Source organism: Abramis brama, assembly GCF_963993115.1.
Source record: "Abramis brama genome assembly, chromosome: 11".
Taxonomy (NCBI): Eukaryota; Metazoa; Chordata; class Actinopteri; order Cypriniformes; family Leuciscidae; genus Abramis; species Abramis brama.
The window spans coordinates 27851863-27866997 of NC_139973.1; the positions used below are offsets into that span (position 1 = coordinate 27851863).

General features: G+C 35.3%; 1 protein-coding gene across 1 annotated transcript; it reads right to left on the reverse strand.

Moving 5' to 3' along the window:
* Positions 1 to 112: 112 nt before the first annotated feature.
* uqcrc1 (ubiquinol-cytochrome c reductase core protein 1) lies at positions 113 to 14866 on the reverse strand. The gene is made up of 14 exons (XM_084129382.1): positions 14744 to 14866; positions 12136 to 12310; positions 9075 to 9215; positions 8794 to 8880; positions 6422 to 6551; positions 6082 to 6280; positions 4554 to 4633; positions 4352 to 4467; positions 4120 to 4263; positions 3356 to 3516; positions 3147 to 3232; positions 1048 to 1136; positions 867 to 942; positions 113 to 429 (listed from the first exon to the last, which is right to left on the reverse strand). Exons 1-14 carry the CDS (start codon positions 14773 to 14775, stop codon positions 365 to 367), a joined length of 1581 nt encoding a protein of 526 aa, XP_083985508.1. The 5' UTR covers positions 14776 to 14866; the 3' UTR covers positions 113 to 364.
* Positions 14867 to 15135: the final 269 nt, after the last annotated feature.

Genomic DNA, 15135 nt, shown 5'->3' on the forward strand with positions numbered 1-15135 from the left:
TTCTTTAACAAATACACCTTCCCTTCTATCCTTAACCCACAAATAAGTTTACAGGCCATTTAGAAGTTTAATGAGTTACTTTTTCATGAAGCAACTGAAATCAAATAAACACTAGATGTGACAAGGTTTTATTTGAAGTTGGTTTGAGAGCTATTGCTATATACAAAAAGGACAAATAAAACCACAAATTCATAAATAGCTCTGCCCCATGTCGGACATTCCAGATGTATATGTACCAAATTATTCCTCTTCATCTGAGCTTTGGAAAGAGATGACAAATATGCTACCCATCAAATTCATACAAGATAAGGGTATGAATAAGACGAGAGGACAAACATTGCAGAGCTGACAGCCCAAGGAACATTTAAAATCGGAGCCAATACATAGCACTTCTCATTCTGTTATAATCTGGCAGCTGCTCTACTGGACCTGCATAGAGAAAGAAAAGTATGAAAGGTAAAAAAATTAAATAAAAAAAACCAAGTGACTTTTCATGACTCTTAATACTAATTTCAATACCACAGCATTTGGATTGGATGTGTAGCAATTTCTATCTATTAAATTCTGATAGCAGAATTAATCATTGGACCAACTGTCCATAAATAAGCTGCAGCTAGATCCAGAAAATAACCATATTAGGGATGTTAATGATTAGAAATTGATTAATCTGATAATCAAAATGGTAAGCTTATCTATTGATTAAGTTTAGAACAAAAAGTTCAGGAATCATGAGAGCAGATGGTAAAATAAAAAACATATGCAGACATTTATATGACATCAGTTATATGACATGCTACTATAAAAAAGCACACATTTATTCATTTCAATGTAGAATTGCAAAAATATATAAAAATAAATGGACTGACCGACTGCAGACACAGCTGGGCATTTGTCATAGATGTATTTAGAGCAGACATCACGGACAATCCTTGGAGTCACAGCCTAGCAAGACAAAAACAAAATGGCATTCTTAAAATCTTCAAATTAATCTCAAACAGTGCAGTCAGTCACTCATCCACTGTGGGATTGTTAACGTGAACAATTTACCTCAATTCTGGCATCCCACTCTGCCAATGGGATGCGGCGACCATAATTTAATATGTGCCTGCCAATATCATCACAAACAGGTGTAGTTCCTGAGAACAGAAAGAAGGATATTATAGATAGAAGTAGTCTGATTGAAAGGGGAGATGTATAATCATTATTAGTTAAAAAAAAAAAAAAGGTGAAGAATCTGTATTACTAACCCTACTGTTGGTGCACATAATATATTATTGGACAATGGATTAAAAAAAAATAATAATTTTCTCCAATACCTTAACTGAAAATTAGTTATAGAATACATGTGAGCACCAGAAATTACTTGCGTGTATAGTATTTGACCAAAAAGAAAAGCGTGTTTTGCAAAGATAGGTTACGTCACACTGTGAGGCAACGTGTTACGTTGTCTTTGGGCTTGTTTCAACAGCGATAATAAGTAAAGATATTCAGTTTTAAATATTCGGATTATGTGTCAAGTAGTAGTAAGCGATTACTTGTGATAATATCAGACAATCACAATGAAACAAGCCCAACTACAATGCAGATTAGATTTTGTAATAATCCTCTAACTTGGTTACAAAAAAAAAAAAAGGTATTTTTTCCACACAAATACTTGCTATAGCTTGAGTAAAACTAATGTGCTTGTCATATTAGTAGTAAGGATGGCTCGATACCACTTTTTATTTCCAATATAGATAGATACAGTAAGCCTGAGTATCTGCCAATAACAATGCCATTTCTGTTTTGTTTTTTTGTTTTTTTTTGTTCTTGACCAGTTAAGCTACAATTACAAATTACTGTGTGTTACAATATTGCTAAATGTATCAATATAGCGGGTGAATTATGTAAATGATGTATATTATGATGAACTATGACTTTCTCCACTGACATTACAAGTTGTACAAATTGTCTCTAAGGATGCTGATTTTTAGAAGGCAGCTGTCTGACTCTGAGATGCCAAACGGGTACTTTGATAGTTGTGTGATGTGGGAGTGGCATAGGTTAGTCTGCAGGACAGAAGAGAACATGACAGACTTTATAATAAAACAAGAATCAACACTGGTTTGGCTTTTCAGAGATGGCAAGAACTGAGGAATTTGAAATGTTGTACACGTTGTGAAACGGAGATGCTGTTTTGCAAGTAAGGTATTTTATTGCACAGATTATATTCTACATTACCATATGTAGCTCTCTACCATATGTAATAGAGTTGATTGTAAAGCATTATCTATTGTGAAGTCATTTCATTATGATGGTTGTAGCGCTGTGCTGGAATTTATTTTCAAGGATGCACTGTCTATTAATGGGTGTAGGATACAGTAATGTCTTCAGCGAGTCAGCTTGAGATCCTTTCCATCTAAACTGGTTATATCTCTTAAGGCCTAGTAGTGAATGTTTTAATGAACAGTAGGATAACCATAATCATCTGCAGTCACGCAGAGCTGAAGCACAACCAAAATGTTTTTTCCGCAAAATGCATGCAGTTTTGTTTTTTTAACCGCTAGATGGAAAAAAGTTACATAGTGTACCTTTAAAAAACACAAAATGATCACCGTACTAAAAGAGACAGGGATAGCTGCAGGTCGGAGTAAAGGTCCTTGCACACAGAGTCCAAATTTTGGGTATGCGTTTTTTCGTATTCATCATTCGGTGGCTCGGAATTGTCAAAACACCTCTCTAAATGCTTGCTACGGATGCGAAAAACGGAATAAAAAATAATAATTTAAAAAACTAACCCGATCCGAATCATTTTTTGACGGGCGAAAGTTTCGGAGGCAGTGTGCAAATATGATTGACACAACGTCAGGCCATATTTATTTTTTAACGTGCGAAAATTTCAGACTCAGTGTGCAAGGACCTTAATGGTTGTGCCAAAAAGTGAATTGCTACAGAAAAAAAAAACCTAACCCTACCCCACACCCTGACAGACAGCTTTTAAGACCAATGATAAAGATTCTCCACATCATCACGCTCATTACTCCAACCTGCAGATACCCACACTTGTACTAAAATACAACTGAATCTGTGCTAAATACATAGATTTGATGCAAGGAGAGAGAATGTATAGACTGTGTATGGGTAATGAGTATGTTTGAGTTTATTACCATTGAGTTGTCCCACTAAGCTAGCTTTCAAAGCATTTTTGGCTCGAGCCACATCACTCTCAGTCACTGTGGTGCACAAATTCATCCTGTAATACAGAAACATCAACAGCACGACGAGCACGTATTAATCACCTCAAATAGGACAATAACACATCAGATGACAATTGTATATACTGTCAGGAATAGCTGAAGGCATGCCAGTGACTTACCACGCATTCTGAGCCCAATGCATCATGTCCTCTATTTTATGTTTGTCTGTAACAAAATAAATACCCAGCAGTCCAGTGTCACTGTATGAAGAGTGGAAAGCCTGAAAACTGTGACACAGGTTCAGCTCTGCAGCGAGGCGAGCAAGACGACTGCTTAAGTTCTGTATACAACATACAAATAAAGACATGATAATGCAACCACCATTTTACTTGATAAATTACAATTTGTACCATGCTTAGCTAATTTACAATTAAAAATTATTTCCATTGTTTATACCCGGCATTAGAGTTTAAACTAGAGACGGTACGTAAAATCGAACTTACAAGTTTATTCTTTAAAAACATGAATATATATTTTTTCCATATTGCACACTATAATGTTGTGATGCCCAAATTCACTGGTAGCACGTAATATATAAAAAGCTATAAAAATATAAAAAATATATATTTTTATTAATTTCTTCTATTTAGACAAAATAGTATAACGGCATGAAAATAATCATCAGTTATATCATTCCTGTGCATGGAGAAATCGAGAGACAAACTGATTTACAATGGCCAAGTTTAAGGTTGCTCTATGCTGCATTTCATTAAAACAGAAAGAAAGCCTCTCATACTCGAATTTTGATTGCTAGAGAAATCAAGAATCCCTTAAGTTAATCAGAATCAAATGGCAAGGTACATAGAATCCCACTTCTACTCAATACATGCAAAAAAAAAAAAAAGTTAAGGAGAAAGAAGTTTAACCAATATAATAAACTAACCTTGCCACCTCCGAATGTGATGTCATAGCTGCCAATAATGGAATTGGCAACCATGAGTGGCACAATATCAGGACTTGCAGCTCCAGCACCCTCTACAGCAATAGCAACATGTGCTAGTGACATTGCATCATCACGCATACGAATCTGAAAGCAAGACAGGATCAGACCAACGGCAAGTCAAGTAATGGCAAAAAATGAGGCTCTCTCACACATACACATACGCAATTCATACCTCACTCCCAGTGAAACGGCATGGGGCCAGAACAGGTACAGCATCACCCTCGTATTCAAAAGAAACACCACTGAAATGCTGCTTAGCCAGAGCCACAAGGTCATCATGGTTCACTCCTACAGCGGAACAGCAAGACAGTATTTAAGCGATAAACTTTGCTGTCTGTGGCTTTTCAAGTTTGATAATAGTTCAAGAGTAGTACCTCCAGCTGTAGCCAGGACCATGCGAGGAGCTTTATAATGGCTATTGATGTATTCCACCAAATCATTACGAGTTAGTGTCCTTAAAAATTCAAGAGTACAAACAAAAAAACATTATTTCCTTCAGGAACATGTTTCATTGGGTATGTTTACAAGTAGGGTTGTTCTTGGTACCAGAGCAAAAATGTTGAAGTAAGTAATTTTAATAATGTTGTCCTGTTTCGTGTCATCCTTTGGTTATCACTGTCCTTCATTGCAGTTTTCGATTCAATTGCGCATTTAAATATGGTTGTCAATCCAGAAACTTTGCAGTGTACTAAGCAGCATGAAAACTAAACTAAACTCAAATTGTGAATGGGTAATAAACAAAGCAAGAGAAGAGCCCTCTTTTTATAATCAATAAGGCTGTCGATCTCTACAGTGCAAGTTCACTGAATTCTGCACTATCAAAAACTCCTGTTGTATAAAAAAAAAAAAGCTTTTTTAATTGTACAATGAATATCTCATTTACATCGGGTTTACACTTTGCTGGTTAAAGTGAAAAGACTTGCCAGTGTGTGGCTCGTGTTGAACAAAAACTTGTACGTTTCCAGTGGTAACAAGTGGATTCTGACATACTAACACACTGACTAGCTCCTCTGATAGGCCATTGTGTTCACGGTCTGAACAGATATGATTGTGATTGGCTACAAAGCTCAACGCTTGTCAAAATCATGCTGTAAATAGAAATCTTTGATGCTCAGAGAGCACTCAAACAAACACGAATGACAGTATTTGAATGCAGCATCTATCGAATATACCCGGTATCGACTGGTACAGGTAGTACTGGTTCATTTGACAACCATATTTACATGCACTTATTTTCATCAATCCGAATTAATCCAATCCGATTTCAGATACTAAAAGTTTTGTTTATATGAACCCTAAACTTTGCAGTTTCACATATTTTCATTTGTGTGTGCATTTATGCATTTCGGAAAAAAAACTTCAGCACAGTGCCCCAGTCACTGCATTGAGAACCGGATAAATGTCACCGCAGCTACCGCGAGCATGATTGGGTTTTTTTGCCCTTGATGACATGCCTTAAAGGAAAGCTGACAAATATGTCAGAAGAGATTTTTTGCAAATATTTTGGAAATAATCAGTCTCCTCCACTGACCAATTCGTAACACATAAATAAACATGCATGCTCGTAAAAAGTCAAACGTATGTAAACAGATCTTATTAAAAAAGGGCTCTTGTAAACATATACGCATCACAGCACTGCGCATGTGCTCAAGGTATTTTTTAAACCGATTAAGAAGATAGTTGTATTCAAGCACTTACATGCTCAGTTTTTTTTCTTATTGATTGGATTATTTCAGGTCTACACACACACACACCTTTCAATCCGATCAAAAATTAATTTGGATCAAGCTCAATCCGATCGACTGAGGTATTTACATGACGTCTTTCAATCTGAATGACACACGGGTCAAGCATTTGAAACATGAAATACAATATCTTGCATCCTGGAAGCTGTGTGCATACCTGGCATTGACAGAGGGACCAAGAACACTATGGCCCAGAGGAGTACCCTGGAAAGCAGTAGCATGAAGCAGATCCAGGCAAACATCTTGCAAGCTACCTTCCACCTCTTCCAGCTCTCTTAGCACCACACTCCTCTGCTGCTCTATCTCAGCCTCACTCAAAGATGAGCTCTGCACTACTTCTGCCAACAGCTCCACCGCTAGAGGGAACAACACAATAAAGAGACATTATTATTAAGATCTTAAAATACCATTTTAGATCTTAATATAGATTAGCATAAATAAATTGTGTCTGTTTGAGAAATGGGTCGATTTAATAGTTCAGTTGTTTGTTCTCTAACCTTTAGGCAAGTCCTTGGCAAGGGTCTTCATGTAGTAAGCAGTGTGTTCCCGAGAGGTGTATGCACTCAGGTGAGCTCCCATAGACTCCACTGCCTGTTCAAGAGCAGACTGTGGGTGCTTCTTTGTGCCCTTGATCCAAAAATAGTTTGGAATACGAAGGAAAGCATGCAAATTAGTGAAACGGTTTTTAATTGTTTGGCTAATAGAATGGGTTGTGGTGTGCTAGCATTTCTATTTTCACAAAACAATATTCATGTTTTTTTTTCCACTATAAACAGAAATTCAGAATTATACACCATGTGCTCATAGGAAGTACTACATTCAATAATTATTGCAAATGTCAACAACCTGAGCTCAGGTCAATTATCACCATGTGAAAACTAGTAAGCAAAATGCAAATATTAGAATCTTAAGATGTATAAAAGTGGCTACAAATAAGTTCTTTAGCTTTGAATACCAAGTAGAAAGTGTTCAAATTGGACAATGATACAAGTGAGAAGATGTGAATGAGGAAAAGGAGGGGAAGGAAGGCCAAGCAGAACATTAGCCTCTGATGAGACCTGTGCTGCTCTTTCACTGACCATATTCTTTCCCATGTATACGATACACGTTGAACTGAGGAGAAATTCCGCATTAGAATATGTTGACCGACTCTTACTGTATTTGGTTGAATATTTCAGTCACAGTAGTTTTCCCTCAATTATGGTTCTATATTTGTTCATTCAAATCTTTTTACAGTAAATATTGCAAATGTATACAAAATATCTGATGCGTGTTCATTTGAAAAAACTGTTTGATTTGTCCCAATAGCTTGAGATTTGTATTTTAAGTTTTGCGTTTATAGTTTTCATTGAGTAGAAATGCGTTTAATCAGCATTAAAGGAAGAAAAAAACATTCAGGAAGAACATAAAAGAAAATTGAAACAACTAGGACTACAACAATCATTTAGTGAGATATTACAGAGAGAGTTTTTCTTTTGACAACTGATGCGGCATATGCTGCCGTTTTAGAACAAGAGTCTTAAAATGCATAATATAACTAACTTTTAGCATTCCATCTCTTTTTAATGCAATTCCAAAAGTTAAATGTTCACACAGAAATACTGTGCTATCAAAGTTACTGAAATATTTTTTATTATGGTTACTAACTTAATGCTTTTCCTCAATAGGGCTGGGTATTGATTCAGAAGCCCCAATTCGATTCAATTCGATTCCGATTCACAAGATCTCAATTCGATTCAATTCTCAATCCGATTCGATTTTTCATTTGATTCATTGAATTCAATGAATTCAATCATTCCATTTTCACTGGCCCCACTACAAAGAAAGTAATAAATGAATAAAATAGTTTGTTTTTGCTGTTTTTGACCCACGTATCCTTGTATTGTAATAAATAAGGTTATGACACCCAACATTTTAGATACCAGTGAAATTTAACAATTCTCTATTCCAATCTTTATACCACAGCTAAAACTACAAATATAAATTTCAAAGATTATTAAAAAGCAGTAAACAGTCATTAATAAAAAATAAAAAAAAAGAATTAAAATACAAGGCATTAACACAAATAAATACAATAGAACAAAGGTACAAATGAAATAAGTGCTTTTAAGTTTTTTTTTTTAGGTAGGTCTAACAGTAGTTTTCAGGTACAGAAATTGAATAATGTAATCAAATGTAAAATAACTGCATATAATCTTCACTGTACAAATGAATTATAGGTTAATCCTTATTAAAGTTATACAAACATTATTCAGTGAAGAGCAGGGAGCGAGTTCCTTGTCTTTTGTAGTTTGATTAACATTAAATAACCGACAGCTGCAGGAATATTAGGTTGCTTTAAGACTAATGCACAGACCCAATATAATGATACACATGCGCTCTTTACTTAAGCCATAACCGACTTATGTTTACTGGATACTTGCAAAGGCGGGCATTTTGAGAGAAATTTGTGTGAATTTGTCCGTTTAAGCACAGGGAAACGTGAAAGAATTAATTTTATTATTTGCATCAATAATATCAGCTGTGAGCACTGCACAGCCAAAACTGCACACACAGCGCACAATCCACCACATTTAAAAAAAAGAAGAAAAAGAACGATTAATCGAAAACTCTATTTTTTTGCCCAGCCCCATTCCTCAAAATGTGTCATTTCAATGAATTTGCACTTTTGAATGCAAACATTTAACTTAGACAGTAATAAAAAAATTGTTGAGCAACAATCAAGATTTAAAATGATGTGAATATATTATATTGCATTATGCCGTGATATAATTCTGACACGCATCATAACTCGTATTGTGAAGCAACAATACCCTAGCCCTAGTAACATTATTAATTTAGAGAGAACGAGTAAAGGTATCATGTATACTTTAAATGCCATATGCTCCAGGAAAAATCCGGCACCATTATTCTTCTCAGACTCATATCTGCTCCCACAACCAATCCAAAGGCCGACCTGCAAAAGGCAGACAAATAAAAAGCACAAGGATTAAGTTAGAAGTGCTCAGTACTTTTGAGGTTGATTTCATTTTAGTTAAACATGTTCATTTGTAAATGGAAAAGTTAAATGGACAGTTACTTAGGCTTTTTTCAATTCCTGTTATTTTTATGAACACACAGACTATATTAGCCTATAAAAAAGCAAGTCACCGTGCAAGTGGCCTGGTTGGTCTCTTCAGAGGCAATCCTCAAACCATTGCTTAAGGTAGTGAGCCGAGTTTCTGAAACTCCGAGCAGGCTCTGAGCATATGATACAGAGGCCTGTCCTCGTCTCAGAGACAGCAGAAGAGGCTAAAATAAAAAGATAGACATAAGAATATGGTGCACATTCTTGTATCAATTTTAAAAAGCAAGAAAAAAATATATAATAATAATTCACAGAATAATGCAATGAACTAGAGGTTGACCGATAAAACAAGATTTGAATAAAGTGTTTGATTTGGCCTATAGCTAGAGATTAGTTTTGTGTTTACACTTTTCAGTGAGTACTAGTAGTAATTAGGGGTGTAACGATACCCTAATCTCACGATTCGATACATATCACGATACTAAACTCACGATACGGTATTATTGCGATACTCCAAGACATATAATAAAAGGTAAAGAAAAAATGTACTGTTGATTAAATGCTAAATTTGATATAACATTGTGGGTGTAAATGAATAGGCTTGGACAATGGTGACACCAGAATTAATATATTCATGATTCTGAACCTGAAAGAATTATTTTAGACGAATATGCTTGCACTCTGTCACTGGCTAGATATATTTAAAATAATGTAGGCCACTTTTTACTGGTAACATAAGACTTATAACATAAGCATTATCAGGACCCACTAATATTCCCCCATTATTATACATTATATTCAACATAATATATTGTAGTTTAATGTAGTACTGACTCTGAAAACTTAAATTTGTTCTCACAGGGTAATTTTTATTTTGGGTGAACTATCCACGATACATATTGTCACTATCCACGATACATATTGTTGCATTTTTGTATTGCGATATATTGTGACACGATATATTGTTACACCCCTAGTAGTAATGTGTCTAAGCAATTAAGGATTTTATAAGAAAACAAGTCGATAAAAGATAAATCAGCCAGTAGCTTTTAAAATGAAACATGAAAGAAAATGTTTCACTCAATGTAAAATAAGACAGGTCTTTATTATAAATGTAACAATGACTTAATGAAAGTGTTTTAAATAAGATTAAATAAAAATAGCTATGCTTCCCTACTACTAACACAGACAATTTTTATTATTATTTTATTGTCATATAAAATAAATGAATCATGTATAAGGAGAGAGAAAAAGTGATATAAATTCAACTCAAGTATTTTTAAATTAAGTATACTGCATATAGATGTGCCCTGAATATGAACGTTATACTATGTTCATGTTTAAGATTTATGTATTTGATTCGATTTATGTATTTGATTGATTTCTGTACTCATACATTCATGTTTTCTGATTGCACTTCACCACTTTAGAAGCATTACAGTAAACAGGGAATAGAAGTGAAAGTGGGAGAAAAAAATCTTGAAAAGAAATGTGAGAATTTATGGAGAAAATCTAGAGATTCATAGGGAATTTCAGTAAATTAGCCATTCGTGGGGTATATGGTTTAATAAACTGAGAACAGACCAAAAGTGCACAGTATCTGTTGTCTTACAATTTCAGATTCTTTTTCATAAAAAGAAAATATAATCAGGAGAAACAGAACACAGTGGACTGAAAAGAGCTCTTGCAACAGATTTATTTATATCCTTTATTTTTACCCCATACACCTTTTTACCTCTCATACCTTTTACCTCTTTTATGTCTATAAATGTGTATTAATGTAAAAAAAATTATAAATGTAAAAAATGTGGTGTGGGGGGGGGGGCTTTATTTTTAAATGATTAACATGTACACACATGTATTTAAGCTGTAAGAAAAATACTTTTCACAAATTTTTTGTAGTCATAAAACAAAAAATCATCATAGTATATTTTTTCAAAACTATATGAAACCAAAAACTTGTCATGAATTATGATATATATATATATATATATATATATATATATATATATATATATATATATATATATATATATATATATATATATATATATATATATATATATATTAAACAGTTTCCTTCTATTGACTCGTATAGGTCACGGACTGTTCTAATCATAGATATCATATATAAACGCTAGATGTCTCGTGCGCGCTGCTGGCCAATGGAGGACGACGTCCGCACGTGGCGGCCATCTTGCCACAGTGTGCTCGCTCACTCGTTTAATGGTGCATGTACTTTTAAATAACCATAACTTGCTCACTTTTCTACCGATTTTCAAACGGTTTGGTTTGTTATAAACGTCAGAGATGTAGTTATGACACTGCATACATACACTGCATACATATGAATAATTATAACATGTATGTTCAAGCATTCGGAATTATAGCCACGTTAATAACGTTTGTAAGAAACCAAACCGTTTGTAAATCCGTCAAGATTTCAGCGAGATAAGAGGATTTGTGTGCATGCTGATCACTCACCTTAATTCACAGCTTCACTGTGACAAGATGGCCGAACGGTGATGCCGGAAGTGACTGCGCCATAAGACATCTAGCGTTTATATATGATATCTATGGTTCTAATAGTCTAATAATCAAAATAAATGAGCTCTTCGTCAAACCATATTCTATGCTGTTTTGTTGTAATTGTGTGATGCTGCATTGAGGAGACAGCGCTCCATCTAACGTATTTTTGTTATTTGATTAAAATTGACGAAAGGGAAAAGTCACAAAAATTAATAAGGTATACAGTTTAGCAATATAAACCGATAAAAATATTCTATATATCAGGATGACGTACGTTTTTAATGACCTTGTCAGGTAAAATTTAATGTTCCATAAACCTAACCAAGAATAAAAATAAAAATAAAAGTGCAATAGCCTATCTAACTTTCTAGAGTTACAAAGTGACATGCTTACAGAACTATTAAAAACTCGTGTCTTGATCCTCGAAGCTCTCACACACTAGAAAGAGATCTAACCTTCAGTATAACTGAGCTATCAGCTAGCTCTCCGGCATTGACAAGGCCAATGACAGCCACTGTGAGCATGGAGATCAACTGTTTAATATGCGCGTACTTAAATGTTATTATTTGAAATTCCTAAAGCCTGTATTAAAATTAAAAGCCATGAAATACTCACGTAGCGAGCTTTAACAAGAGCTCGATTCACTGCCCCGCTGATCCGCCACATAGAGGCAACCATCTTGTCCACAGTGTGTGCACCACCTCTGTGCGAAATGGTCTTCTTCTTTCTTCTACTTCTTTTCGATTTAATGGTGGTTGGCAAACCAGCTTTGGTGCATTTCCGCCACCTACTGGGGTGGAGTGTGAAGCGTTGATGTAGAAGTGAAAGAAAGGAAAGCAAAACAAACACAAAAAACACACCTCAATTCTTCTAATTAAACTTGTTTTCTTAAGATACTCTAATAAAGCTGTGGTCACTTTTTAATTAAGTTCTTAAATGTCAGCCTTTTCATTACAGCCTTTTCTACAACATCTTCTATGAGCTGAGATCTTTCTTTGTTATTACCAGGCCAGCATATTTGAGAAGAACATGTTCGGCTGATTCTGGTAATCCACATTTGCTGCACAATCCTGTATTGTTTACAGGTTTTAAAAAGTGATTGATTCAAAGCTGTGTGTCCAATTTGGAGTCATGGCATAATTGTCTCATCCCTTCTTTTGCCACAAATTTCCTTCCTGTGTCCACAACTCTTGCCATGTATGCTTAATTATCTTTTGAATTAACCCCTTCATTCCAGCTTTCCCCAAACAGACATTAACATTTATTATTGAATACTTTAAAGCCTTTTTTGCCAACTCATCCACCATTTCATTTCCCACAATCCCCCACGTGAGCAGGAATCCACAAAAGATGACTTTTATTCATAGATGTTGAAATCTGAACAGGGATCTTTGAGAAAATCCTGTCTTGAGTCAGATTTTCCTTTTTGGGCTTATAAGGCTTGATAAAGAATCAAGAGCAAATAACAACTTGTAGCAAATGAACCAATTGAATAGCAATCAGTTCTGAGGAGTAAACAGATAAGAAATTAGATGTTCTTTTACCTATTTTACCTAAGTCCAGTAGTTAAATGACTTCTGCTGCAGGTGTATGCCCAGATTCAGGATCTTTTGAGCCGTCAGTATATTTCTTTACAATAGGCTCACTCTTGATTTAAATATTGTTTCACCAACAAATCTTATGAGATCATTCTCTGATGGTAATTTATTTCTTCCAGCAAGTTCAGACCGACCAATGGCATTGGGAATAACCAAGAAGGTATAGCTGATATTGCCACTGTCAGACTAATTTCATAATCAAAAATTCCCATTCTTTGTGCATCATTATTAGCATCCAATCCTGAATATTCATATTCCCAGCAGTTCTTGAGAACGTCTTTTACAGGGTGATGTTCTTGTATCCTTTCACTGATACCCAATAAACCAGTGTTTCTCAGTTGGTGGATTGTGGGTCTCGACAGTTTTGAGTGGGTCACGGAGTGTGCAGTCAAAGTAACCACAACAAACGTAATTCAGTGTCTGCATCTGAAATTGCATACTCTCGAGTAGGTACTTATTTTGCATAAGAAATTACTTCACAACCATTAAAAAAGTTCTATATAGTATGAATTTAATCTGAACGTACAAGATTTGGCATGTTGTCATTGTCGTGTGACCTAACAGCGTTAGTTAGGTCGCTTCACTGCCATTCATAAATCCTCTCCTGTGGCCTGATGGGATAGTAAAGTGTCCATCATATGCAGACTTTAGAATCTCACTGGAAGTAGTAGGTCATCCAGGTACTTTTTGCCTACTCTTTTATGAGTACCGTGAATTCGGACATACTTCTTGTGTCACATACTGTTTTCCAACTACTTTCGGATGCAGCCTATGTTTTTCTGATGCAAGACTTTTATTTTGAAAGACGTGCATAAAAAATATTTATACTTCTGTTAGACGCAGTAAAGAGTGCCTGGGAAAAACGGGTTGTCCTGATTTAGTATCTGCGGTCAGATGAGATGTTGTCAGGCTATGTCATTATTTTTCATAACGTGTTACGAAATAAAAAGCCTAACCTCAGAAAAGCGAACTTTTTTTTTATTCTCTGTTCATCATTGTGCTTTTAGCAAATCTCTATAAATATCATCTTCTGATTCTGGTGTATAACCTTTATTTGTCTTTTTCCTCAAAAGCTTTACTAATTCAAGGTTTTTTATTTCAAAACCATTTTATGTTGTATAGGCCTACCAACACACACTTTCTCGCAAGAAGATCATGATGTTATTATTTGCCTTTAAATTTGGTCATATACATGTAGCCCGGGTACGAAAAGTTATTTGTACAAAAGCTTCTTTTTTTTTTTAGGTGTAACATGTTCAGATGTTACACATAAAGATTTTGTGTACAGGCCCGAGGCCATTTCCACCAGCCGTGCATAAGTTGTAGCAAAAGGCCTTGAGAACCAGGAATAGCCTACAGCCAGAAATTTTAGGCAATTTATGTGCCATATGGCATGCCAGGTACCGTATACTTGTTGCCCGTTGCACAAGTTCCCCAGCTGTCATGACAACTTTGTGCCAGGACACTTGATCCCAATTCTTAGAGGTCCTAGTAAAGACAAAGTTGCAGCCTGAGGCCTGGCTAAAAGAAGGTGTATATGTGTGAACTTAATATGTGTTTGAATCAAGTTATATCCCCAGAAAGGACACCTCCTGTGTAAAAACACCAATTTACTAGTCCCAAACCTGCTAGATGCGCCAGTAGAAAGTGTCTGCATGCCCTTGCCAGATTCTCCCAAGTCGTCCAAGAAGTAAAGAACACAAACATCACTTGTCCACCCTCAGCAGAGCCATTGTCGCCTCCATGGACTTGAAAGTGAGAGGAGGTAAGAAAACTGTAAGAAAAGACTCGGAACTTGTGTAATAGTGTAATAGTGAGTACAGGCCGTTTGTGTTTGTACATTTCTTTGTAATATAGTGTGATGTTAATTTTCCAATACTTTTACATATGGTTTAAATGCTTATTTGTGCTTTATGTTTAAAAAGGAGTGTGTGTTATGCGCACTTACTCATATAATTATTTTCGCTTGGCATACCAGCGTGATGACGTCATCGCACGCATCGCATAGTAACCCGCG